The sequence below is a fragment of the Callorhinus ursinus genome, unplaced genomic scaffold, assembly GCF_003265705.2.
Source record: "Callorhinus ursinus isolate GAN/ISIS: 27379988/994484 unplaced genomic scaffold, GSC_fseal_2.0 scaffold4, whole genome shotgun sequence".
Taxonomy (NCBI): Eukaryota; Metazoa; Chordata; class Mammalia; order Carnivora; family Otariidae; genus Callorhinus; species Callorhinus ursinus.
Window position 1 is genome coordinate 144116508 of NW_027397066.1, and position 27553 is coordinate 144144060.

At 35.1% G+C, this 27553-nt stretch overlaps 1 protein-coding gene and 1 pseudogene across 5 annotated transcripts in view; one reads left to right on the forward strand and one right to left on the reverse strand.

Annotated features, from left to right (window-relative positions):
* Positions 1 to 27553, forward strand: part of CLCN3 (chloride voltage-gated channel 3) — a 91406-nt gene that overhangs the window by 27641 nt on the left and 36212 nt on the right. Inside the window, exon 2 of one of the 5 annotated variants that reach the window (XM_025874452.2) lies at positions 12885 to 12941. The exons of 2 other annotated variants lie outside the window; for them this stretch is intronic. Coding sequence is in view for 2 of the 3 variants with exons in the window: in XM_025874448.2 (XP_025730233.1) it covers positions 10516 to 10594 (79 nt within the window). In the remaining variant the exon portion in view is untranslated. Of the gene's footprint in view, positions 1 to 10352; positions 10595 to 12884; positions 12942 to 27553 lie in introns of those variants that run through there. 2 more of the 5 variants (XM_025874448.2, XM_025874453.2) reach the window with 2 other exon arrangements.
* Positions 23819 to 26263, reverse strand: LOC112825956 (large ribosomal subunit protein uL30m-like; annotated as a pseudogene).

Consider the following 27553-nt stretch of genomic DNA (forward strand, 5'->3'; position numbering starts at 1 on the left):
GTTAAGCATTTGCCTTGGGCTCAGGACATGATCCCAGGGTCCTGGGATCGAGCCCCACATTGGGCTCCCTTCTTGGCGGGAAGCCTGCTTCTCCCTCTCCCCCTGTTTGTGTTCCCTCTCTCGCTGTCTCTCGCTCTGTCAAATAAATAAATAAAATCTTTAAAGTCCACAGAAAGTTAACTGAAATTCAGTCAAGGAATAAGTTTTGTGTGTGTACTCTACCTCTCTCACCATAATGTCATGAAGTAACTACATTTCTCCTGTGCATGTAGAGCATTACCTATGAACTGTTCTTGGGAGAGTTAAGAAAATAGTTGGTTTAATCATGTTTTGTGTTGTGGGTCCAATTAAGAATTCTATTTGAAAAAGCTTTCAGGAGCGATGCGCTAAGCCTATAACATCATATGGTGAAGTAAATACATAAAATCATGGGGAGTCTATGGATCTTAAACAGTTCCAACATACTGTCATTTAGAGGAAATTCCTTGGAAGAAGCTGTGCTTAGAACAAATAAAAGTCAATGTAGATACTTATAAACTTCTTTTCTGTAACTGATTGAGACTATAAGATTAGATTAGAGTGGTTTAGGGTAGGGAAACAAAAAAATAAATATAAATCCACATTAGATGTTAATAGAATTAAAGATAGGATAAATTTCTAACTCAAAAACTTTTGAATTGTGAAATGTAACATATACCAGAAAAATGCATAAAGCATAATTTTACAGCTTAGTGAGTTATCACAAAGCAGGGACTTTTGCAGCATAACCAGATTAAGAAAATAAAGTATTGTGGCTACTGGGTGGCTTAGTTAGTTGAACATCCAACTCTTAGTTTCAGCTCAGGTCATGATCTCCTGGATCATGAGATCCAGCCTGCCTTGGGCTCAGGGGGTAGTCTGCTTGATTCTCTCCCTCTGCCTCTCCTCCCCCTCATAGGCATGTGTACGCACACATGTGCTCGCTCTCTGTCCCTCTCTCTCTCTAAAATCAATCAGTCAATCAATCTTTAAAAAAGGAAGCATTACTATACTTCAGAAGCCTCCTGCGTGTACCTTAACAATCAACCCTTTTCCCTAGAGGTAAATATTTTCTTTGTAACTTTTTTTTTTTTTTTTGGTGATCTAAGTATATGTCCTTAAAATTATAATTTAGCATTGCCTGTTTTGGAAAATTACAGATTATTAAATAAATGGAATTATATGGTATGTATTTCTTGCTTGTGTTTATGCAATGTGATTTTCAAGAATCTTTTATATTGCAGGCAGGAGGTGTTTGTTGCCATGTTGCTCTGGACTATATTATTCTCTTTTACGAATATACCATAGTTTACCTGTTTACTTTAATACTGGTGGATCTTTGAATTATCAGCAGTTTTTGGTGGTTACAAACAGTGCTACTTTGATTATTTTGCATTGGTTCTGGTGGATATGTGCGTAAATTTCATTTGGCGTGAATTTGTTGCAGCATAGGTTATGTTTTCCATAGTGGTGTTCCCATTTACACTCAGGTGAGCTATGTATGAGAGAGCTTCCTTTGCTCCACATTCACCAACCTCTTGATATTGTCACACTTTTAATTTTGTCCATCTGTTGGCTAAGTAATGGATTCAGATTGTGGTTTTGATTTGCATTTCCTTGGTCACTAAGGAGGTTGAGCATTTTTTCATGCTAATTGGCTATTTAAAAAATTTTTTTGAAGTACCTATTTAAGTTATTTGCCCATTTTTCTGTTAATGTGTCTGAGAGATTTGTAAAAGTTCTTTTTTTTCTATATACAAGCTTTTGTTGGTTATATTATTATAAATATTTTCTGTTCTGTGGGTCTTGTTTCATTTTCTGTTGTAGTCTCTGGGCTGCTATAACAACAATACTATAGACTGGGTAACTTAAACAACAAACATGGTTTTAAGTTTTATTTTTATGTATTGCTCACAGTTTATTTCTTACAGTTTTGGAGGCTGGGAAGTCCAAGACCAAGACATTGGCTGACTCAGGGTCTGGTGAGGAGGGGTTGCTTCTGGTTCATAGTCTGCCATCTTTTTGCTGTGTCTTTGAGGTAACTCTCTAGAGTTTCTTTGAAAGGGCACTAATCCCATTCCTGACTACCCTCATGACCTAATAACCTCCCAAAGGTCCCACCTTCAAATACCATCACATTGGGGATTAACTTTCTTTTTTTTAAAAATATTTTATTTATTCATGAGAGACAGAGAGAGAGGGAGAGAGAGAGAGAGAAGCAGAGGGAGAAGCAGGCTCCCAAGGAGCAGGGAGCCCGATGTGGGACTCGATCCCAGGACCCTGGGATCATGACCTGAGCCGAAGGCAGACGCTTAACCATCTGAGCCACCCAGACGCCCGGGGATTAACTTTCAACGTAAAAATTTGGTGGGATACAAACAGACATTCAGTCTGTAGCGTTCTCCTAATGGACAAATTATGAACAAATATTCTTACTTGTAATGTGGTCCTGTGTATTAATCTTTTGCTTTATGGCTAATGATTTTTGTGTCTTAAGAAAAATTTCCCTACCCTGAGATCATGAATGTATTTTCCTATATTATTTTGTAAGAGCTATATTTGCCTTTCACTGTAGAGCTATATTTGCCTTTAGGTCTATAATTACCTGAGTGGTGTATTTATGACTGTGTGTATGTGTATGTATGTGTAGGTGAATGGATTAGGGTGTATTTAATTTTTTTCCATATAGATAGCCAGTTGTCCTAATGCCAGTTACTAAGAAAATCATTTTTTATTCATTCTTCTATAGTGTAATCTCTGCTATATATCAAGGCGCATATGTAGGGAGGATCAATTTCTTGACTCTTTATTCTGTGTGACTGGTTTGTTTGTTTATTTTAGGTGTATGCCAAAGGCATTCTGTTTATAATGTTACTGTAATTAAAACAGTCTCAGTATCTGGTAGAGCAAGTCCTCTCACTTTATCTTTAAGATTGTCTTGATTATTTTAGGGCCTTTATTTCTACATAAATTTTAGTGTCATTTGTCATAAAAAAGCCTGTTGGGTTTGTAACTAGAGCTCAAGGATGCAAGAGCACCTGCCTCCTGGGGTCCCAAACAGACCAGGTTTGGCCACTCCCCGCTGACAAAATTCGAAGTCAGTGAGACAAGTGATGGTTGAAACAAGAAAGTTTATTTCAATGAGGCCAACGCCAGGAAGATAGTGGACTAACGTTTCAAAGACTGTCTCCAAAGTGCAGAAAATACTCCTAGGTTTATATAAGGAGAATGTGGGACAAAGGTTGATGGGAACATGCAACATGGGCCGTAAAGGTCAGTCAGGTTGATCATTGTCTTGGTGTAAAAAAATGTGGGGTCTTGCTGGTGTCAGGGCAGTTATTATTGCTTGAGGGGTAGTTTGAGTTCCCATTACAGGATGCTTTGCCCATTGGGTTGGTTGCCTAAACTGGAAAGAAGAACTTAATCAGTTAGAAAGTACAGACTAAGGTCAAAACAGAGGTAAAGTCTTCTTTCAGGTTTTTGATTGGCATTTAATTGAGTCTGTAGTTCAGTTTGAATCTAATTGTTGAACATGGTATGCTCCACTATATACTTGAGTCTTTTTAAATGTCTTCCAATAAAGTTTTAGTCATTATTTGTCTTCATTATTTGTTACACTCATTCCTAGGTTATTTTTATAATGCTATTGGTATTTAATGCTATTTTTATTTTTAAATTTAATATTCTATCTGCTGGCATATTTTGAAATACAGCTTTTGAATATCGATTTTTTAAAATTCATCAACCTTGCATAACTCTAATTATAATGACCTATTTGTGATGTCTTTTAGGTATATAGTCGTATCATTGGCAAATAGTGACCATTTTGTTTCTTCCTAGTCTTTATAGTTTTCCCTACCCTTTCCCCTCTTGCTTAACTGCACTGGCTAGGTCCTCTAGTAAACAGTTGAATGGAAATGGTGATTGCCGGCATTTTTTGTCTTGTTCCGATCCTGAAGTTTCACCATTAAGTATTCATCTTCAAATTTAAGTATGATGTTAATCTAAATTTTTGTGTTATCTTTTATCAGATTAAACAGGTTTATATCCATTCCTAGTTGATTTAAGAATATATAATTTAAAATCATGAATGCTTGTTGAATTTATCATTTTCCTTTCATTTTTTGAGATGATCATTTGATTTATATCTCCTTTGTTTCTATTAATAAACAGTTGATTTTCAGGTGCTTAACCCAACTTGCATTCCTTGTATAAACTCAGTTTGATCATTGATGTAGTAGTGTATTGTTTTAGGTTTTTCTTTCATATATAAATTGCTGGGTTTGGTTTACTTTTGTTTAGGATTTTTACATCTGTTCATAACAGATTGCTGGTAGCTTTCCTTTGTGATTCTGTTCTTATTTTGGTATCAAGGTTATATTCCTCTCATAAAGTGAGTTGTAGATAATACCTTCTTTTTCTAGTCTCTGGAGTGGTTAATAAAAGGCTGGCATTTTTTTCTTCCTAAATTTTGGTAGAATTTGCCAGTGAAACTCCAGGCTTAGAATTTTCTTTGTAGGAAGGTTTTAAATTATATTTTGAATTCTTTAATAGTTATAGCACTATTCTGATTTTCTGTTTGTTTCTAGATCTGTTTGATAAACTATTTTTTTCAAAATTTACCTTTTTACTTAAAAATTGTATTGGTATAAAGTCATCTGAATGCCTGCAGTTACTGTAGTCTTGTCTTTTTTCTCTTCCTCATCGTGGTTATTTGTGCTCTCATTGACTTCTCCTTCCCTCCTTTTCCCCTTCCTTATCTTCTTTGCTGTTCACCTTATTAATCAGTATCACTGTAGATTTATCAATCAGTCTTTCCAGTGGACTAGCGTTGCTAGCCTTTGTGGTTTTCTTTTTTAATTTGTATTTGTTTTCTGCTTCATTAGTTTCTGATCACATTTTGTTCTACGTTCTTTGGGTTTATTTTGCTGCGTTTTTTCGCCCCTAATTGAAATGAAATGTTAGCTTCTTAATTTTAAGCTTCTTTTCAGGTGAATACATTTATGTGAATGTTCCTCCCAATACTGTTTTTATCTTCATGTCATAGGCCTTTATTATCATTATCACAAATTAAAAATAATTTCTAACTTCCATAATGGTATCTGTTTTGACTTACAGATATCCAAACATATGAGGAATTTCTGGTTGTTTCAAGTTGATTTAGAACATTATTGCATTGTTGTCAAAGAATATACATCGTGTAATATTGACGTGTTGATTGGCATTTAATTGAAACTTGCACTGTGGCCCAGGAAAAGGTCTGTTTTTTGTCAGTGTTGCCCCTATGCTATGGAAGAGTAATGTGAAGCTTTTGGTTAATGATTTTCCTGTGTGTCCATCACATAAAGTTTGGTATTCTACTGTTGAAATATCTTGTTTTCCTACTGATTTTTCTCCCTGTTTGTTTCTATCAGGTGATAGCAATGCATTAAAAATTTTCACTGTATTTGTAGACTTACTTACTACCACTTCTTGTCATTCTGTTAATTTTTGCTTATACTTTGATTTCATGTTATTAGGTCATCTCTTCTGGTGAATTGAACCACCTTACTTTTACTTTGAAGTGACTCTCTTTATTTCCAATTATACCGTTTTCTTTAAAATGCCCTTTGGTATCAATATAGCTCCCAAGTTTTCTTTGGATTTTGCATGCTCCATTTTTTTCAATCCTTTTACTCTCAGCCTTTCTGCATTGGTATGTTTTAGCTGATATTCTCATAATTACATAGTTGGCTTTTAAACATCCAATGAGATAGTGTTTATCTTTTAAGTGGAATATTTTAGTGTATTTACACTTAATGTAAATATTGTTATATTTGCGTTTCTGTATTTCTAAAACTTAGAACTCTTAAAATAGTCTTTTACTCCGTCTTTGTATCAGTTTGTGTACATGCATGAGGATATTTGACAAATTTCTTTTTTTTTTTTTTAAGATTTATGTGTTTTAGAGAGAGAGAGAGAAAACATGACTGGGGGGAGGGGCAGAGGGAGAGGGAGAGAGAATCTCAAGTGGACTCTGTGCTGACTGTGGAGCCCGATGTGGGGCTCGATCCCAGGACCCTGAGGTCAGGACCTAAGCTGAAACCAAGAGTCAGACGCTTAATCGACTCTGCTACCCAGGCAGCCCTTGACAAATTTCTTTCTTTTTTTTTTTTTAAGATTTTATTTATTTTTTGACAGAGAGACAACAAGAGAGGGAACACAAGCAGGGGGGTTGGGAGAGGGAGAAGCAGGCGATGTGGGGCTCAAGCCCAGGACCCTGGGATCATGACCTGAGGCGAAGGCAGACGCTTAACAACTGAGCCACCCAGGTGCCCCAACCCTTGACAAATTTCTTGCAAAGGAATTGCTTAGACATTAAAAATATTGGCCATTTTGGTTCTTTCTTTCTTTTTTTTTTTTTTTTTGTATTTTTTGTTCTGATTTTGAAAAATGATCATTGTGTGATATTTATGAAAGAAACTTTTCTTCGTGTTTTTAATCTTAAGATATATTATTTGGGTAACCAGATAGCCGTGTTGAGAACTATAACATTTTATGTTTGTGAGGTATGAATATTGCAAAAGCATTCTGTGTTTTTTCAGTTTATTTTCTGGCTTGTCATTTCTGAAGAATTTCCACGTTCTCTTTCTTTTGTCCTGCAGTAACTTTGCAGCTACCTGTGTAGCTTGAACTGATTGTCTTTCTTGAAAGCTTTGCTACCTTTTTTTTTCCTCCTGATGCTTTTGCTCAGGGAGGAGAATTGACAAAGTTTAATGTCATGTAGTGTGTCAAATATAAATGTAAAGCAGCTATACTTAATGGAATATAAACTAAAGTTAATCTGATACTTCTAGTAGTAATATATTCAGTTTGAGGAGTAAAGGATGTAATTTTTGTTAATGTTTATCTCATATAAGTGATTTTATTTATAAGCATTTCATTAAAAAGTATCTTTTTATTATAGAAAATTTAGAACATATCCAAAGGTACAGGGAAGAGATTACCTTTTTGTTCTCAACACTTAAATAATTATCAATTCATGGCTAATTTTGTTTCATCTTCTTTCTATTATTTTGAAATACATCTGAAGCATCATATCATTTTAGATAGATAGATAATACTTTCTATTATTTTGAAATACATCTGAAGCATCATATCATTTTAGGTAGATAGATATTATACTGATAGAGTCTCACCTTGATCAAACTTTAGTCAGGCTCATCTGGATTCTCTTCCCAACTGGGTCTCAACTTTGGTCTTGTGAGTCTGTTTTTGTATTGCTCCGTTTTGGCAATAATCTTGGTCAAATTGGTTTAGCCAGGATCCTGTACCCTTAACACCCTTGGGTTCCTTAGCCCCCAACCATCCTCCTGGTGATATCCTATCACCCTGGGCTGCCTTCAAGAACTCTGTTAGATCTGTTTAGCCAGAATCCCCCTTACCCCAGATGTTTCCTCTTAGTAATTTTCCATCCACTCAACACCCCCAACCCCTTCTCCTTGGCTATAAATTCCCAGTGTTTCTTGTTGTATTGGGAATTGAGCCACATTCTGTATTGAGATCTCTTTTTCCCTTTTGCAGTAGTCCTGAATAAAATCTGTTTTTACCCTTTTTAGCTCTTGTACAGTTATATATTTCATTATGTATCTCTAGAAGATAAGAATTCTTTTAAAGGCTATTATCACATCTAAAATATGATTGCTTAAAATCACATATCGTTTATTTTCCATTTCTCCAATTGTTTCATAAAAAATTGTACTTTGAGATAGATATATCTTTTAAGTCTTTTGTTTTGGCTTTGTTTTAATTCTGTAGATTTCCCCCCTTCCCTTTTTTTTTCTTACTATATATTTGTTGAAGAAATTAGGTCATTTGTTTTCCAGTTAGGGTTTCCTGATTATGTTCCTGAGCTGTCATTTAACATGTTTCTCTGTTTCCTGTGCTTCCTGTAAATTGGTAGTTAGATATAAAGGCAAAAAACATTTTTTTCTTTAAAGATTTTATTTATTTTTATTTGAGAGAGCATGAGAGGGGGACAGAGCACAGAGGGAGAGGGAGAAGCAGACTCCCCGCTGAGCAGAGAACCCCACATGGGGCTCAAGGCAGGCTCCATCCCAGGACCCTGAGACCATGACCTGAGCTAAAGACAGACACTTAACCAACTGAGCCATCCAGGTGCCCCCATTTTTTTTTTTAAGTACTTCTAATGTTGTAGATTTCTTGGATCATGTGTGGTAGAAGGGACTTAAAGATTGAACATTGTAATACTGTAGTTATATGTGTATAGTTAGAAAAGTGTAGTCATCTGTTCTACCTCCCTGATTTACACACCTCAGAGAGGTTATGGTTTATCTGGAATCCCACATCAAGTTGAGGTTAGAATCGAAGGTGCATTTGGAAGTAGAAATATCTTCCCCTTCTGAATTTTTAAGTCCTTTTTTGTGTTGCCACTTTAGTGTTTTTGTTCTTCAGAGTATCATCCCCCTTTGGAACCCCCCCACCTATGCCTGTGAATTCTTAAATTTGTCTTTTGTTCTCTTTCCACTTGAGCCCCATGCTGACTGTAATTCATTTTATTAATCTGATAATGCCTAGTCTGTGTCAAAGTCCTCTTTTGCCACACCTTCCAATCTACCTTGTCCTTTTCTAAAGTCCTTTAGCCTGAGTATAATTCTTTTACTTTAAACAAAAGTGCAGCCATGGACCCCTTAAACATGAGAGATTTGTTTACTTTTGAAAATTTTTTAACCTTTAGATTTATTACAAAAGTAGCATAATTATTAAAAATTTCAACAGTAAGTAACATATTTGTTTAAAAATTAAAACTGTGGAACTACATAAAGTAAAAACCAAATGTACCATGATCCTCCCCACTTCTACCTCTTTCCTTCCTTACTGATAACGATTATTAAGAGTTTGGTGTGTCTCATTCTAGACTTTATACAATTTATATATTATATATTCTTATATACATATACAAAAGTTCTGTTTCTTAAAAATAATTCAAAATTTTGTACTTACATTACAGAAGTTACTTATGCAACATGGTCAGTATATTTTATAGGGAAGGTATTCTTCCTCCTCTAGTTAATGCTAGCTAGCTCTAATTTTCCATTTTTCCTTTAAGACTAAGTTGTGAATCAGGAGAAACAAGTTAAGTGAGTGCCTACAAATACCAGGAAAACTTATAGATAGATTTTTATTTTACATAAAGGCGTGGAACAATTGTGTAATAAAAACTAAGTTATTCATGAATGCTATATGGCATATATTTTTAAAAAGTCTTATAATAGTAGAATTTACATACCAAAGGATGACAAAGGAAGACATTTAGCTCATTGTCAAAACTTTACTTGTTTAAAAAAATCAAAATTTGAAAAATACAGAAAACAAAACAAAAAAAACCCCACCCACAGTCTTATAGTAAATATTAATAGCCAAAATCAGAATTAGATAGGATATTCTTATTGTAGTCTTTTATCTAGCCTATATTTCTTTCCTAGAATCGCTTTTCCCAAATCTCAGGTGAGATTTTATAAGAAGGGCTAGCTTTCTCTGAGGTTCAAACTTTTTGAAGTATAAAACTTTATTAAACCTATTTACACTTTGAGACACATTTTACTAAAAGCCTTTTTTTTTCCCCCTGAAGCACAGAATCTTTGTGAGTCGGGAAAAGTAGGAAGGTAGGAGAGAAAAATCTCCCTAGTAGATCTTTTTTGCATAGTTTCACAAATAATAGCTAAATTACTTGGTATGTTGGTAAGTTTTTTTCTCAAAAGCTAGAATGTCTTACTAGCTAGTTCCTTAAAGGAAGGAAACAAGAGGCTGCTGGAGAGGATTAGGGGGATAAAACACTATTCAACTGTCAGTTACTAAATTTTTTAATCCACAGAAGTCTGTAGTACATTTCAGATCATTAAGAATAGACTTTTAAAATCAAGTCTCTTGAAGCCTTTGGCATGTATATAAAAATAAGTAAATTTCTATTATAAAAGCATACACTCTTACTAGTATGTTCCTCCCATTTTTCTGTATCAGAAATGAAAAGGGGCATTGTCTACATCCAGTATTTACTTTTCACATCTCCGTATTACTTTGTGTCCCTTATGTTTATCTTGAAATGGAAAAGAATGTTTTTATTGTTTTGCTATAGTTGCCACCGATGTTATAGAAGCTGTATTGTGAGTGCTTTAAAATTCTCAAACCAGTTTTGTCTGTTATACTTGGAGCTTAGTCATCATCATACGTAGCAGGACCTGATTAAGAAGGCTGTTCCGCCTCTAAGCCTTGCTAGATTGTAGCCACTAGCAACCAGGCTGCAATAATTTCCCTTTGATGACATCATCCACTGTGGAAGAACCCAGTTGCTTCAGCGAGTCGAACTACATACAGTTCTAACCCTCATCAAATATGGCATCTCCCTCGCCTGCTGCCGCAGGGGTGGAAGAAATGGCAGTGTTTTTTTAAGCTAGCGAGCTTTTCTTTTTCTTTTTCTTCTTTTTAAAAATTCTCATCATGGATGCTTCTTCCGATCCCTATTTGCCTTATGACGGGGGAGGAGACTGTATTCCCTTGAGGGAATTACATAAAAGAGGTAATACCATCCCTTGCTGTGAAGCCTCTGTTGGTATGTTTTGCATGTGGCTGGGCGGTTCTCTAGTTTAAACAGGTCCTGGATTGTCCTTTAAATATTGCAGTATGTTGTTTAGTTGCCCTGGAATGTTAGTAAGGGGCAAATGGAGCCTTCTGAGTAGCTAGCTTTGTAGTCGTCCCTGATTGTTTTCTCTGTGCAGATTAGTACTGCTTCAGATCACATCGGACTCAGACTCGGACTCTGACTCCATCTTCTATGTGAAAATCCTCTTTCTTTTAACTGCGAAAATGAATTAATCCGCTTTTACAGCTATCTAGAGTCATGTTAGCACCTAAAAAATAATGTTTTTCTTAATTTGGAAAACTTACGTGTTTCCTTTAATTTACACAGAGAAATCAAATATGTGTCTGTGCACCTGTATGTTTCAGCTGCTGCCAGTTACCATGTAGCTTTTGCCACCACAAAGTAAATTTATAGTAAAAGCTCGCTTACATTTTAGAACACTTAAAGATGGCAATAAAGACGAACAATTTTTATATTAATATTTTTCATTTAATAGGTATTTTAGCTGATTAACATTAAACTACATTGTCTCCTACAGGTATTTCATAAAAATTGATAAAAACAATGACGGTAATTTTTACATACCAGAAAAAATAATAGTAAATTGTTTGTAAAAACCAGAAAAGCACCCAGCATTCATGTAAATCGTTTGGAAGGTACTGCCTGGGTGTTCATAAAAATAATTACATGTTAATAAAGCTGCCCTTTTAAAATTTTTCTTAAACTAATCTAAAAACACACTGGTTGGTAGTTGTTCTAGAAAAAAATTGAACCTTAAGAAAAATCTCTTAGCTAGGTGATTTCATTTTTAAGCCACGTTAATTTGAATTACTGCGTGATATTATACACTCATTTCGTGGTTTAACCCAAACTTTTATTTATGAAGCAAAAAAGGAAGTCATGATTTTCCTGAGCATATGTCGCCTGCTTTATTTAAAATATAGTTTGTATTCTGATAACATTTTTTTTTTTAGTATTCAGTTCCATTAGGATTAGAAAATGTTAAGGTATTCAGCAAAAATTTATTAATTTATTGTGTCTGCTAGACACTATTTTAGGCCCTGAACAGCTGTAACATAGAATATCCTATAGTATTCTGTTGTTAGTAAAAACTTACTTTTCAGATTTTGGGAAAACTATATGAAGATCATGTTAACATATAGTGTACTTTCTCTTACAGAGTTGCTCTCAATAAAATTTCTCTATATAAAGTATGTATACATATTTTAAACATTTGGGGAAATATCTAAAAGCATAGAAAGAAAATAAAAATTTCTCATAATCTTACCACCCAGAGGTTTTTTGTTTTGTTTTTTAATTTTTCAATTCTTAATATGTTCATAAACTCTCCTTTTTCCTATGTTTTCATCATTCCTTTTCTGGTAAGGATTTCTTTAAACAGGAAGCAACGTGAATGAATGGTGACTGTTCAAATGTCACAGTATTTGCTAATCAGTAATTAAACTGTAAAACAAGACAAACTGTGTTTTCTCTGAACTATTACAACATCTGTTTGTTGATGGTGATAAACCAGAAAACCTGGGCTTGGGAAATTTAAATTCCCAGTGTTAAGCTTGACAGTCTTTGACCGAACTTACTATGGACTCCATTTCTGTATGAGATATGCAAATAATAAGAAATAAGCTAAAGCTTATGTGAGAGTAAGGCATGGTTATTGATGTGGTTATTACTAAAACATAAGCTTTTTGTTTCTCTTAATTTTCATAAATGGTCTTTAGGAATCTTGCTTAAGGTCTGAATCAGGCACATTCTTGGCAGCCCAAATAGGTTCCTTATCCCTTGATGAGACTTACTGTAATAGAAACCAATCTTATTTGAAAGTAACATTGTGTCTTTGAAGTACAGATCAGTCAGTTTTTAGGCTCACTTGACTGTGCTGTGGTATCCTGGTATCTATGGATAAGAGGTTATTTGTTTTCCATAATTTATGACCTATTGTAGACATGGGTCAACACAAAGGAACTGGAGATGTAGAAACAAGCAGCTAGCATAAATCAAGAAAACTGAATCAGCTTTCCTGTGAGGGCAAAATTATAATGACTAGAAATATCTCTTTAGGCTGATGAAGAATGAAGAGGCAGATAGTCAAAATGTAAAATTGTAAAGGATATCAATAAAGTAAATATGAATCTGTTAATGAATCTCTGAGCGTTAAAGTTAGGGATTACCTTTGTGGAGTAAATAAAATTCAGTTCTGTTTTTCAAGGTGAGATGGTAAATGATGAAGCTTCCTACTTAAGTGGATAATATAGAGACTGGAAATGTAAGTAAATTAAACATAGAATTAATTAATATGTTGTTGATAGATTAGAAATTAAGATGGCATTTTAGAAATAGCCATTTTTGAGATAAATTTCCTATACAGAAACTATCAAGTTTTTTCATACAATGTGTCCTTTCCATTTTTATAAGAAAAAAATAAAACACTTGGTTCATTTGGATTAATTTAAATACTTTGACTTTTTCTTAATTTGTTCATGAAGTTTAAGTAGTTTGGGGAGTTGAATTCTTTTCTTCTACCGGGCCTTTCTTTTGGATTTGATCTTTTGGACTCTGAGCCTCCTTTTATTCCATGAGGGAGTCTTTAAAAATTATTTGAATATTAAATGTTTCATTCAAGTATTTATTGAGTTCTTGTATATATAAGGTACTCTTAGGTGCTGTGGAGAATGATGGTGGTAGTAATAGTAATATTAATAATAGCTAATACTTAGTATAGAATTTACTACTGTTTGCCACATACTTTTGTAAGTGCTTTAGGTATATTCATTCATGTGTAAAAAATCATTTAAGTCCTCCTCATAGACTTGTGACTTAGGTACTGTTATAATTCCCATTTTCCTGTTGACAAAACTGAAAGAAATCATAAAGAGAAGTCAGGATTCAATCCAGATGATATGGCTTATACTCCAATTATGGGGAAATACTGCTTCTCGCTATGTATATCCCTGTAATACTTGGCATTTGGAGCCTGGCAGGGGAAAAAGAAAGCTTCCCAAGTTTAAACACAAAGAAACAAAGCCCAAGAAAGTAAATATATTTCTAGTGAATGGTATAGAGTGCGTGGTCTGTGGGATTTTAGGGGAGGAAGAGATCAGTCTCCTTTTGACAAGTGCTATCAAAGTAGGCCAAGTTTTCAAGTACACAAGGGAATTTGATAGGACACTCCTGGTAGAGAGGCTAGAATGAGTAAATGCTCTGATGGGAGTAAATGCCTAGTGTGTTGTTTCCTGATTAGTTTTGTTTTATCAGTGGGTCAGTTAAGGGGGCAGTATAGCTAGGCAGAAGAGTGCCAGATCCTAGAGGAGCTTGAATGCCGGACTAATGATGGTCTTAAAGCACAAAATATGGGGACTTCCTATTGAAATAAATGTTTGGGGTCTTATTAAGTTTCTGCCTGAAGTTATTTCGTGATATTCATTAGCTCAGAAATGTATTTGAGTAAAGCTTTTTTTGTTACTGTTATAATGAGATTTTTTTCATTTTTATTTCCTCCAAGAAGTATCATTAGTTAGCATTTTTTGGGCACATTATTTGGAAATCCAGGTGTTAGGTGATATTTTTACTGCCGAAGTATCATTCTGTAGGCTCTTTTTTTTTTTTATGTTTCTCTGGATGTTTTACAACTGACTTTTTTTTTTTTAAGTTTTTATTTATTTGTTTGTCAGAGAGAGAGAGCACAAGCAGGGGGGAGCGGCAGGCAGAGGGAGAGGGAGATCCCACTGAGCAGGAAGCCCAATGCGGGCTCCATCCTAGGACCCTGGGATCATGACCTGAGCCGAAGGCAGATGTTTAACCAACTGATTCACCCAGGTCTCCCCATTCTCTGTAGGCTCTTTGTAAAATGAGTTTAGGATCCAGGTCCTTATTTTATTATCATTACCTCTTTTAGCCAACTAGAAAATTAAATCTCTTCTTACAGATTTATTCATCTAAGTGTCTGTAAATTAAAAGAACAAATATTCTTTATTTGATGTCAGAAACTCTTTGTATTCTAAAACAATAGTATAAAAACAAAGCCTGTGTTTAAATTTATTTTGCTCATAGTATCTCAATTTAAAACCTTCAATAAAATCTGGTTCATATTCTAGCTCTATTTTCTAAAAATAACTGACACTTTACTATGATTTTTTTTTTATATCTCACAGCTTGTTAAGTCAGAAATGCTTTGTGTATCAAGATTTCAAAATGTGAGCAGATCTCCTGCCATGTTGAATAGGTTTGTAATTTTGGCTATTTTCCTGGCATTGAGGTCTCTGCTTTGTGCATACACAAAGCCACAGGAGACTGGTGGCTTAAATTATATTTTAAAGTTTTGGTTTTGTTTTTAAACATATGTTTAATTTGTAATTTTTTGGAGTCCATTACAACCTTAATTAAATCAAAAAGATTTTGTTTCTGTCATTTATTCCTCTTGCCACTTTAGAAAGCAAATTTTGTAAATCCTTTATTCATGTAATATACAAATTATCTTACATTCAGAGTTGATAAATGAACATGGAATTTGTTTCCAATTATACAGGTGTCTTAATACCCACTTTATCATCTCTACCTAAGGATGTAGGCTTTTTATTTTGGGATGGCAATGGAGCAGAGAAGAAAACTGTGAATTGAATAATGGACTCAGCATTGCTACTGACTGGTTGTGTATCTTTGGTCAACTTCTTTGGAATTTGGTTTTAATTTCCAAGTCTTTACGGTTTAAATCCTAGTTAAATATGACTGTGGATGGCAGGACAAATTTCAAGAGCATGTACTTGATTCATTTATCCAGTGGACATTTAATTGACCACCTACTAAGAACTTAGCACTGTGCTTGCCATACCTTTTTAATCTTTCATTTGGGAGTCTGCTAACATTCTGGAACTTCCATTTACTTTCTCCTCCCTAACCAGGATGACCATTTTTTACCAGTAAGGTCACAGAGGGAAGGAAAAAAAACAAAAACACAACGGGGACTAGACTTCCTGTTCTTAATATACGGAAGAAAGTCAGTAGTCAAGAATATGTAGAGTTTTGGATTTCTGCCTGTCTTCCTTCATAATTAAAAAAAATGTATATGTTGTGTTTATGTGTGTGTGTGCCTGCGTGTGTGTGATAGGACAGTAGTTTGCATTATGACTTTAAATGCCAAGGATCACAGCTCCCACATTTTTTGAGATGGAGTCTAGACATAATAAGTTCTAGTCTTGGTAAATAAATGTATACCTGTTTTTCATCCCAGCCTACTATTTGTCTATTCCCCTTGGAGAAAAGACAGACTGCTGAACATGTGTGACTGTGAAATTTACTAATAAGCTTAGTTTAAGGAGTAACAGGTACTTTTTTTTTTTCATTTCAGTTTAGCAAATATATATTGAGGGCTAGTGGATGGGAATATAAATGTTTTTTGTGGAAAATCTGGTAATTTTATTAATGTATGTATTTTAAGTTCAGTGTTTGTCAAATTGCAGATTTTAACATGTTGGTCTTGAAATCAACTGGGTTGTGACTAGTATCAAAAAAAGAGAAAGAAAATAGTAACATATGACTGTATTTGCCAAAAAGTAAGTATACTAAGCTTTGGTTTTACTTGGGTACATATCTGTATACTTTTCTCACTATGTCAGTGAGAAATGTTTCTTGCTATGGGCTACAGTCACAAAAGTTTGAAAAACAGTTTCTAAGTATACACCTGGAGGGACAGTTAGCTCTCCCTGGGATAAAGGTAGGCTTCTCAGGGCCCAAAATGAATCTGGAACAACCTGACGATGAGAATGGGATGTGTTATTGTCATAGACCCCTGCTAAAACATAGGGATGTGAGTGCTGGTAGCAAAGCAGTGCCCAAGACTACTATTGCAACAGTTTTTCAGTATAGCATTTTAATTAATATAGGACAAGTGGTCTGGAACCAAAGGCAAAGAGGGATGATAACAGTGAAGTGTAGGATTGCATTAATTGTTTGAAAGCTAAGTGTACGTGCACAAGTGTTTTGGGAAAAGGCACTACTTAAGAGTTCTTAACTTACTAGGGGAGGAGAGTGTCCACATATCTTATAGTATACATATGCAGGCAAACTAACTGTGAAATTATTTTTTAGTCAGTATTCAATAGTGGTAAGAAATGCCTTTGGAATCACACTGCTTGAATTTGAATCCCTGTTAATTACTTTGTAGATGTATGACCTTAACTCTCTGTATTTTGTTTTTCTAATTTATGAAATGGAGTAATACTTATTTCATGGGGTTGTTGTGAGGATTAAATGAGCTAATATATGTAAAGTGCCAAGAACAATGTAGATATTGTTTTATTGTTGTTAGATACCAGATAGATAACAATGTCTGGCTTCTAGGCATGAAAGATTTTTTAAAATTCTGATGTAGTCTAGTTTATCTGTTATTTCTTTTGTCACCTGTCCTTTGGTGTTCTATTTGCAAAACCACTGCCTAACCCAAGGTCATAAGCATATACTCCTCTGTTTTAAGAGTTTTATAGTTTTAGTTAGCCCTTACGTTTAGTTAGGTTTGAGTTAATTTTTATGTTAGTGTGAAGTCCAGGTCCACTTTATTCTTTTGCATGTGGATAGCCAGTTGTCCCAGCATCGTTTGTTGAAAAGACCAACTCTTTTTTGTTTAGATTACGATATTGGTAAATGTTTTGTTTACATAGGTATATATGAATTTTTTGTACATAACTGTTTATAGAAGCATTTTTCATAATAGCCAAAAGGAGGAAACAGTCTAAATGTCCATCAGTGGATGAATGGATAAATAAAATGCGGAATATCCATAAATGTAATATGCACTCATAACAAGTAATGAAGTACTGATACGTGCTGCAACCTGGATGAACCTTGAAAACATTATGCTAAATAAAAGAACTCAAATACAAAAAACTACATATTATATGATTCCATTTATATAAAATGGCAAATAGGCAAATTCATATAGGCAGAAAGATTAGTAGTTGCTATGGAATGGGATAGAAGAGATAATAAAGTTCTGCATCTGGGGAAAAAATAAACAAGACAAAGTTCTCTTATCAGTATATTTATTTTTGCTGGACACCTGGGTGGCTCAGTCGGTTAAGCCTCTGCCTTTGGCTCAGGTCATGATCCCAGGGTCCTGGGATCGAGCCCTGTGTTGGCCTCCCTGCTCAGTGGAGAGTCTGCTTCTCCTTTTACCTCTGCCCCCGCCCCTCCCCGCTCTGCTTGTGCTCTCTGTCTCTATCTCAAATAAATTAAAGTTCTGTAACTTGCTTTAAAAAATTAAGCTTTTTGGGTGCCTGGGTGGCTCAATCAGTTAAGTGTCTGCCTTTGGCTCAGGTCATGATCCTGGGGTCCTGGGATCGAGTCCCACATGCAGGGAGCCTGCTTCTCCCTCTGCCTGCCACTCCCCTGCTTGTGCTCTCTCTCTCTCTCTCTGACAAATAAATAAAATCTTAAAAAAAAAATAAAGATAAATTTATTTTTGCAAGAAAAGTGCAACTCAGTTAATAGCACGATTGGATAATTTTTCCTGCTTACTGAGCTGTTTTAATGTTGGTGATACTTGAACTATTGAAATATTGTTGGTTATATTTGAATTACAAAATGTTCATTTCATAGAAAGATTGGTTATTGATCACAGATTTTTAGAAATGTGTTTCTGTGTCCATACCAGGTGGGCATAATGAATTAAATTATCTGTTGAGAAATTTACAGGATTTTAGCTTAATATACAATTGTAGAAGAGCTCATTGTTCAAATCTGTAAGACATCCTCCCCCCCCCCAATTTGTCATTTTGTCATTCTTTGGGTTAAGAGTAATGCCATATGAATAATATAATGCAGTCTGGTGAAGTTTTAAATACCAGAATATTTGAGCAGAAACAGTAACTCGTGTTGGTTGATTTCCTGTTTATCAGATTTATTATTAGATATTTTACGTGATTTATCTCCAGTTTACACATCATACTCTAAAAGTGGGTGAAAAAACCCAGGCACCTCGAAGAGGTTAGTAACTAGCTTGCGCAGGATCTAGCTCTATAGCTAATAGATGGCAGAGCTGGAATATGACTTTAGGCCTTTCTGATCTCCAAGTGCATTAACGTAATGGAATTCCTCTACTAGGTTACTCTGAAAAGAAGGCTGTCTTTTTTCCAGTCTCTCCCCCCAGCCCCCGCCCCCAAACCATTACGTAGTAGAAGGGTAATCACTGGCATCTGGTAGTCAGACCTCCAGAAAAGTTTTTCATTTTTTTCTTAACTTTGGAAACTACTGCTTTCAGATTATACTTTCTTACAATCCAAGTAGCAGCAACTATCCTATATCCTTTTGAAGTGAAGTCATTGAAATTAATAGACCCCCAGTGTCTTTGTATCACATTGCTCAAGATTTACATTTCCAGGAGAGAGTTTTATCAGTCTAACTTGGATCCTTTGCCTTTTTCTTAGCTCGGGAGTGGAGGACACCTTGATCGATGCTCTCACAAAGACTACATGCAATAAGGGATAGAAGTTTCCTAAAAATTGGGTTCTGTTACAGAAAGAAAGGGAAGGGGTTTTTAGGTGGGTAGAAACAATAAGGGAGCATTATGCAAAGAAAGATCCTAATCCGAGGACAGCTCCTTGTTAATGTGGTTATTTTATGTTTGGAGATATACCTGGTTATTGATACTCAATATCTGGGCACGTGCTTGAGGAAAAATATTAAGAACAAAAAAGTTAAAAATTTAAAAATTGGGGAAGAGGGTGATTAGTTAGGCTCACATATGTTTATTGCATGTACCATTTGTAATGCAAACTAACCTGGAAGTTTAAATTACAGTATGTCACAGCAATTAATCTGAAGTACACTGAAAATAATGTGTATATGCACTTAATAATATGAGATAGTTTTTAGAAAGTAGGCTCAGTAATGAAGAGCTTGTAAATAAGTGTGGCTAGTATGATCTCATCTACATTTTTTCGTTATAGGAAAATGTTAAAGACTGAAGCCAGTTGCCAGTTTAACTATTATAACTTTTGTTTTACTTAATTCCCTCTCCTTGCCTCCCCAGCAAACCTTATGTAGTCATGTAAGGATTGGTTCTTCATCTATTCTTTTTTCAATCCATGTCTTACTGCAGAAACTCGAAGCCTTTTTACTTAAAGCCTTCTGAAACCTAGAAACCTATCACTTACAACTCAAAGATACTGGCTTTTAAAATTTTGGCTTTTCAAATTGATTTTAAAAGCCTAAATTTGAAACTCAGAAGCCACAATAATGACTCCTGTTTTCTTTGCTCTGTTTTGTATTTCTTTTCCTGTGGCAATAAATGCCTCACTGAATTGGTAGGAGAAAAATGTGTGGAGAGGACAAGGAAATAGTATTGGGTAAGGAAACTTCATCAGTATTTTCTAAAGGCATTCTGGTGCACCTCCACTGCTGTCTTCACAGATAAGTAAATGCAAGCTGTACATGCCTTGAGAAATGGGACGGCCGGGCTAAATAATGTCATTTTGTGTTAATAGAGTGCATTTACTGAGGACAAAGAAAGGGAAACTCAGGGAAGTGTAGCCTGACCACCTTTATTTCATCCCATAAACCTCTTTGTCTTGTAGATTTCCCTTCCAGATGTCGGCTTTAGGAAAGCCATATTATAATTTTCTAATTAACCAACGCTTGAAGTATTATTTTAGGAAAGAGAGAGATCTACTTGATTTACATATTCATGTATGTATGTATTTTAATTTGTGCTGCGGTATTACCTACAAGATACATGCTTCATTCATGCATAAGACAAAGTTGAGAGGGGAAGCTGGATAACTTGTACTGTTGCTTATAAACATTTTATTAACACATAAATAATTTGTATTTATCTCATTTTAATATAAGAAACTTTATACAAATCTAGGTTGCAGTGAACTTTACACAAAGAAATGATACATTAGGAATATTTTAAAATCATTGTTATTGTTAGGACACATACCTTTAAAATTACTCCTAATGTGGGATATGTAGGCACTTCTATGATCCTGTCAGAAATGAATGTTCCCTACCTAGGTTAGAGTAGGATAGAAAACTTTTCCTTTTCTCCTTCTTCATACTACTCAGGTTTCCATGTTTGGCAGAACAAACTATAAAAGAAATATATGAAATGTCATACATACTGAATTAAAAGTTTGAAAAATTTTTTTAAATAGCCAGCTGATTCTTGAATTTTATTTAGCAATCCTTTTGTAATAACAGATTTTATTAATTAATTTTTCCAATACTCCAATATTGATAAATTTATTTTTGTATAAATTTCATGAGTATTAACTCCTTTCACATATTAATTCTTTGGTAGAATTTCTTTGTAAGTTTTCAAGTACACAGTTAAAAGACAATATACAATAAAAGATCATACAGGAAAGCACATAAATGAAAAGTTATACTCATCCTGGTGCAATATTTTATTTGTTGTTTTTATACTACTATTGACTATATTCCCTGTGCTTTCCATCCCCGTGACTTACTTATTTTATTACTGGTGGTTTGTTCCTCTTAATCCCCTTCACTATTTTATCTATTCTCCACCCCCTTCTCCTCTGGCAGTGACCAGTTCTGTATATTTAGGAGTCTGTTTCTGTTTTTTGTTTGCTTTGGGATTTAGATTCTACATATAGGTGAAATCATATGTTATTTCTTTTTCTTTTCTGTCTTTCTTTTCTTTCCTTCCTTCCTCTCTTTCTTTCTCTCTCCCTCTTTCTCTCTCTCTCTCTCTTTCTTCCACCCTCCCTCCCTCCCCCTCTTCCTTTCTTCCTTCCCTCCCTCCCTCCCTTCCTCCCTCCCTCCTTCCTTCCTTCCCTGACTTATTTCAGTTAGTATAATACCTTCTAGGTCCATCCATGTTGTTGCAAATTACTATTCCATTATGTATAGATACTAAAATTTCTTTATCCATTCATTATACATAATGCTGCAATAAACATAAGAGTTCATTTATTTTTTTCTGATTAGTGTTTTCATTTTCTTGAGGTGAATACCCAGAAGTGAAATTATTGGGTCATATAGTTTTTCTGTTTTTAAGTTTTTGAGGGTCTTTCATACTGTTTTCCATAGTGGCTGCACCAGTTGCATTCCAGCAGTGCGTGAAGGTTCTCTTTTTTCCACATCCTCACCAACTTGTTATATTTTGTCTCCTTGGTAATAGTCATTCTGATATGAGGTGGTACCTCATTGTGTTTTTGATTTGTGTTTCCCTGATGATGAGTGATGTTGACTTTCCTTTCATGTATCTGTTGGCCATCTGGATGTCTTCTTTGGAAAAATGTTGATTTAGGTCCTCTGCCCATGTTTTAATTGGATTTGTGTGTGTGTGTGTGTTGAGTTCTTTATATAACTTGGATATTAACAACTTATGAGATACATCATTTGCAAATATCTTCTCCCATTCAATGTGTTGCCTTTTCATTTTGTTGATGGTTTCCTTCATGGTGCAAAAGCTTTTCAGTTTGTTGTAGTCCCAGTTGTTTACTTTTGCTTTGGTTTCTTTTGCTTGTGGAGGCAGATCTCAAAAAATATTGCTAAGGCTGATGTCTAAGAGTTTACTCTGTAGGGTTTTTTTGTTTTGTTTCTTTTTTATTGTTTTAGGGGTTTTATGGTTTCTCTCACATTTAGATCCTTAATCCATTTTGAGTTTATTTTTGTGTATGGTGTATGAAAGTGGGCCAGTTTCATTGTTTTGCATATAGCTTTCCAGTATCCCCATCATCATTTGTTGGGAGACTGTCCTTTCCTCTTTGTGTATTCTTGTCTCCTTTGTTGTAGATTATTTGAGCATATAAATGTGGGTTTGTTTTCGGCTCTCTATTCTGTTCCATTGATCTCTTATCTTTATTGTGCCATTATGTTACTATTTTAATTACTATAGCTTTGTAGGATAATTTAAAATCTGGGCTTATGATACTTTCAGCTTTGTTGCTTTCTCAAGTTGCTTTGGCTATTTGTAGTCTTTTGTGGTTCCATACAAATTTTAGGATTTTTTCTACCTCTGTGAAAAATGTTATTGGTATTTATGGTAGGGATTGCTTGTGAATCTGTAGATTGCTTTGGGTAGTATGGACATTTTGACAATATTAAGTCTTCCAATCCATGACCATGGTATATCTTTCCATATATTTGTGTTGTCTCCAATTTCTTTCTTCAGTGTCTTTTGGTTTTCAGAATATGGGTCTTTTACTTCCTTGGTTAAATTTATTCCTAGGGTTTTTTTTTTTTTTTTTAAGATGTAATTGTGAATGGGATTGCTTTCTTAATTTTTTTCTGCTAGTTTTTTATTAGTGTATAGAAATGCAAGAGATTACTCTGTATTGATTTTTTTTATCCTGCAACTTTATTGAATTCATATATTCTAATAGTTTCTTGGTGGAGTTTTTAGGGTTTTCTCTATATAGTATCATGTCACCTGCAGATAACGACAGTTTTACATCTTCCTTACTGATCTGAATGCCTTTTCTTTTTCTTGTCTGATAGGTCTTCCAGTACTGTGTTGAATAAAAATGGTGAGAGTGGTCTTGTTTCTGATCTTAGTGGAAAAACTTTTAGCTTTTCACCATTAAGTATGATATTAGCTGTAGTTTTGTCCTATTTAGTCTTCAGTATATTGTAGTATGTTCCCTTTGTACCCACTTTGTTGAGTTTTTTTCATAAACAAATGTTGAATTTGTCAAATGCTTTTTCTGCATCTATTGAGATGATCATATGATTTTTATCCATTTTGTTAATGTATATCACATTGATTTATGGATATTGATCCATCTTTGCATCCCTGGAATAAAGTCTACTTGATCATGGTGAATCATGCTTTTGATGCATTTTTGAATTTGGCTTGCTAATATTTTGTTGAGGATTTTTTGCATCTGTGGTCATCAGGGATATTGGTCTATAATTTTCTTGTTTCATAGTATTTTGGTCTGGCTTTGATGTCAGGATAATGTAGGCCTCATAGAATGGAAGCACTGAAAGCTTTTCTTCCTTTTCTATTGTTTGGAATAGTTTGAGAAGGATAGGTATTAACTCTTCTTAACTCTTCTTTAAACTGCTCTTTTGCAATTACAAACTTTATTTTTTTAGTATTTAAAATATATTTTAATGAGAACTCATTCTCACTACCTTTAAATGATTTACGTTTTTTAATATGAAATTGCTCTGGCATTAGGTCTTAACTGCTTTCTGATCTATAGGGTTTAGATGCCACCGCACCACTAATTCCCCAGTACTTTTTTTTGTTTTTTTAAGATTTTATTTATTTGTCAGCGTGCACAAGCAGGGGGAGTGGTAGGCAGAGGGAGAAGCAGACTCCCTGCTGAGCAAGGATTCCCACGCGGCACTTGATCATAAGACCTTGGGATCATGACCTGAGCCAAAGGCAGACGCTTAACCGCTTAACCGACTGAGCCACCCAGGCGTCCCTCCCCAGTACTCTGGAGGCATGTATTAGACGTGTCCTCCTCTGCTAAACGTCCTTGTGGCAACTTCAGGGGCTTGATTCTTAAGAAAGGTTTAACCACTTTCAGTTTTGTGTTCACTGAAGGTATATTTGTGTGAACTTGAGTATGTGCTTTTTCTAACCCAACCATCTTTATTATATCTTTTTCCCAATGTGGACATTTTTTTTTTTTAAGATTTTATTCATTCATTTGAGAGAGAGAGAGAGGGAGAGCACAAGCAGTGGGAGAGGCAGAAAGAGAGAGACCAGGAGACTCCCGGCTGAACAGGGAGCCCAATACCAGACTAGATCCCAGCACCCTGAGATCATGACCGGGGCCCAAGTCAGATGCTTACCCAGCTGAGCCACCCAGGCGCCCCAGCAATTTGGACATCTTTTTGTACTTTTTATTCTGGTAACAATATGCAGCTTATGAGGGTACTGTGGATTCCCCACCATATTTTCAATGATCTGAGGTGAAGGCTGGAACACTTTATCTGGAATTCTTGGTAAATATTTGATGAATGCAACCTGTACAAATGAGAGACTCCGCACCTTTTATCACAGTTTGCAGTCTGCCTGGGGGCCTCTGAAATGTTGAGCCCCAAATCCCTGCCTTGAGTGTGGTGACTGTTGTCTTCAGAGGCTATGAGAAATAGAAAATAGATCCGTGGGTCAAAGGTGTCTTGGAAATGGACAGTTCCCACTTCTGTACTATTAAAAAACGAGGGGAGGCAGAGCAGGGGACAGACCACCAAGTGTGACACTCCACAAGTACAAACTTTAAATTAAAAAAATATGTTAATTGATTTCACATTCAGTATAATGTCTTTCAATTTTCGGTAATAGCCCCTACAATAAGTAAGGAACAGGATAAAACAGAAATTAAAGCCAGATTGAAATGTCTGCCCTTCTCTTCCTGGGGATTCCACTTAGTTATATATATCGGAGCCAGAGAAATATTCTAATTATTTCTGTCTCAGCAAAAAAATTTTATTTTACTTTCATACCAAAATCTTCCTTGGTTACTATCCAAGCCAATTTGTTAGTAGGAGTCACAAGAATGACCCAGATTTCTTTTTTTTTTTTTAAAGATTATTTATTTATTTATTTGTTTATTTATTTATTTATTTGACAGAGAGACAGTGAGAAAGGGAACACAAGCAGGGGTAGTAGGAGAGGGAGAAGCAGGCCTCCCGCCGAGCAGGGAGCCCGATGCGGGGCTCAATCCCGGGACCCTGGGATCATGACCTGAGCCGAAGGCAGACGATTAACCGACTGAGCCACCCAGGCGCCCCTGACCCAGATTTCTTTTAGAAATAATTGACTCTGTGTTTCTGTGGGTTCCCCCAAAACCAAAAACATCAATCAGTATTTCTCCCTATAATATGCTTTTTTGAAACACCATTGCTCTGTACATAGAAGCAAATAGGGTTGAAGGGACAGACTGACCTACAAACAGTCTGTTGGGGACACAAACTGCTCTGGCTAAATCCCATGCTAACATGTTCTGTATCGGCCCCAGAAGTTGTAAGGGACACAACCTAAAAGCCCCAAAACACAAAACATTGGTTCACAGGGTCCTCTGGTTTAAAAAGTTTGAATCCTTAATTTCTGGTTTTCAGATATTTTGAATTGTTGCATAGTTTTGTTAGTTAGATGTCAGAGTAGTTTCTGCAGAGTAACTTTTTGAAAATCATTAAAGACAAGACCCGTAGTTAGTGTAAATATCGTTTATTGTGTTGCTGTACCTTTTGCTAAAATGAGTGTCTACTTTTGTACTTCCTGCTTTATGTCTGTTGGAGTAATAAATGCTTCATTTGCTTATCATCTTTATGGTGCAAACAGCTTGACGATTCTTATCATGGGGCTGGTGACGTATTGTGTGGATATATGTTAAGTCGTATAGAAATTTTGCTTTTTATTTTTTTTATTTTCTTTTTATTTTCTTCTATTTTTGAATAGAAGAGTAATAATTAAAATTAGCAGTCCATGTTTCTTTGACTCTACCCAAATAAAGGCAACATGGGGTGGGAGGAGTTGGAAGTTTTCAAAATATATCATGGCAGACTTTTAAAAAACATTTTCTTTTAATTTAAGTCTTAGAGATGTTGAAAAATAGTGAAAAGAATCCTCTGTACTTCTCACCCGGATTTCTGAAATGTTAACATTTTACCACATTTGGGGGTACCTGGGTGGCTCAGACGGTTAAGTGTCTGCCTTTGGCTCAGGTCATGGTCCTAGGGTCCTGGGATCGAGCCCTGCATTGGGCTCCCTTCTCAGAGGGAAGCCGGCTTCTCCCTCTCCCACTCCTTCTGCTTGTGTTTCCGCTCTCGCTGTGTCTCTCTCTGTCAAATAAATAAATAAAATCTTTAAAAAAAAAACAAAAAAAACATTTTACCACATTTGTTTAGTCTGTCTCTTAATCTTTCTCTCACTGTTCTATATGCTATTCTCTATATAACATGTACTATTTTGTGTGTGTGTATATATAATACCTAAATGTGTGTGTATACATAAATACTTCAGTTTGTATTTCCTTATGAGTGAACATTCCCTTATATATAGCCATAGTACAATTTTCAGAATCAGAAAATTGATATTGATATGTACCATTGTCTGATCTACAGACTGTTTACAAATTTTCTAGTTATTTTACTCTGTCCTTTAATATAAAAAAAAAAAACCAACCCAGTTTTTTTCCTGGTCCACATTCTCATAATCCAGGAGCACGTGTTACATTTAGTTGTCATGTCTTTTGAGTCTTCTTTAATCTAGAACAGTTTCTCAGTCATTCTTTGTCTTTCATGACTTTGACATTTTTTGAAGAATGTAAGCCATTTATTTTGTAGAATTTCCTTCAATTTGTGTTTGTTTCTCCTTTTAAGATTGACTTTATGCATTTTTGTCCAGAAGTGATGTCATCATATCAGAAGGTCATAGAGGCTTTTGATATGTCCCTCCAAAAACATTTTTAAAATTGCCAATTTTAATATTATCACATGGAAAGCAGAGTCAGAGATTCTCAAGTTTGTCAAGACATTATAAATACACATTATGTTTGTTCTCCAGTAATTTTTTCCTTAAGAAAATTTATGGCCTTTCAGTCAGCTTTTACCAGGTGGAAATTGCTGAGTAAAATCAGGGTAGAGGAAGAGAGAGCTAGTGTAAAAAGTATAAGGTTTTATGTAAAGCAACATGGGCTGTTGCAGGGATTGGGCTTTTAAACCCTCAGCCAAGAATGATAAATTATGCATTCCTGGAGTACCTCTGCCAAAACACTGAGATCAATATACTATTCTTTTAGAAGGTTTATACTTTCCAAGGCAAATATTCAAATGTATCAAATAGAAAGGGAAGAGAGAACCCAGTTCTACCTGGGAGAGGTAAATAGACATTAAGTTTATTAGTACAATATTCAGTGTTACATTGAGTCAGGGACAATGTTTTTGTTGCCTTTG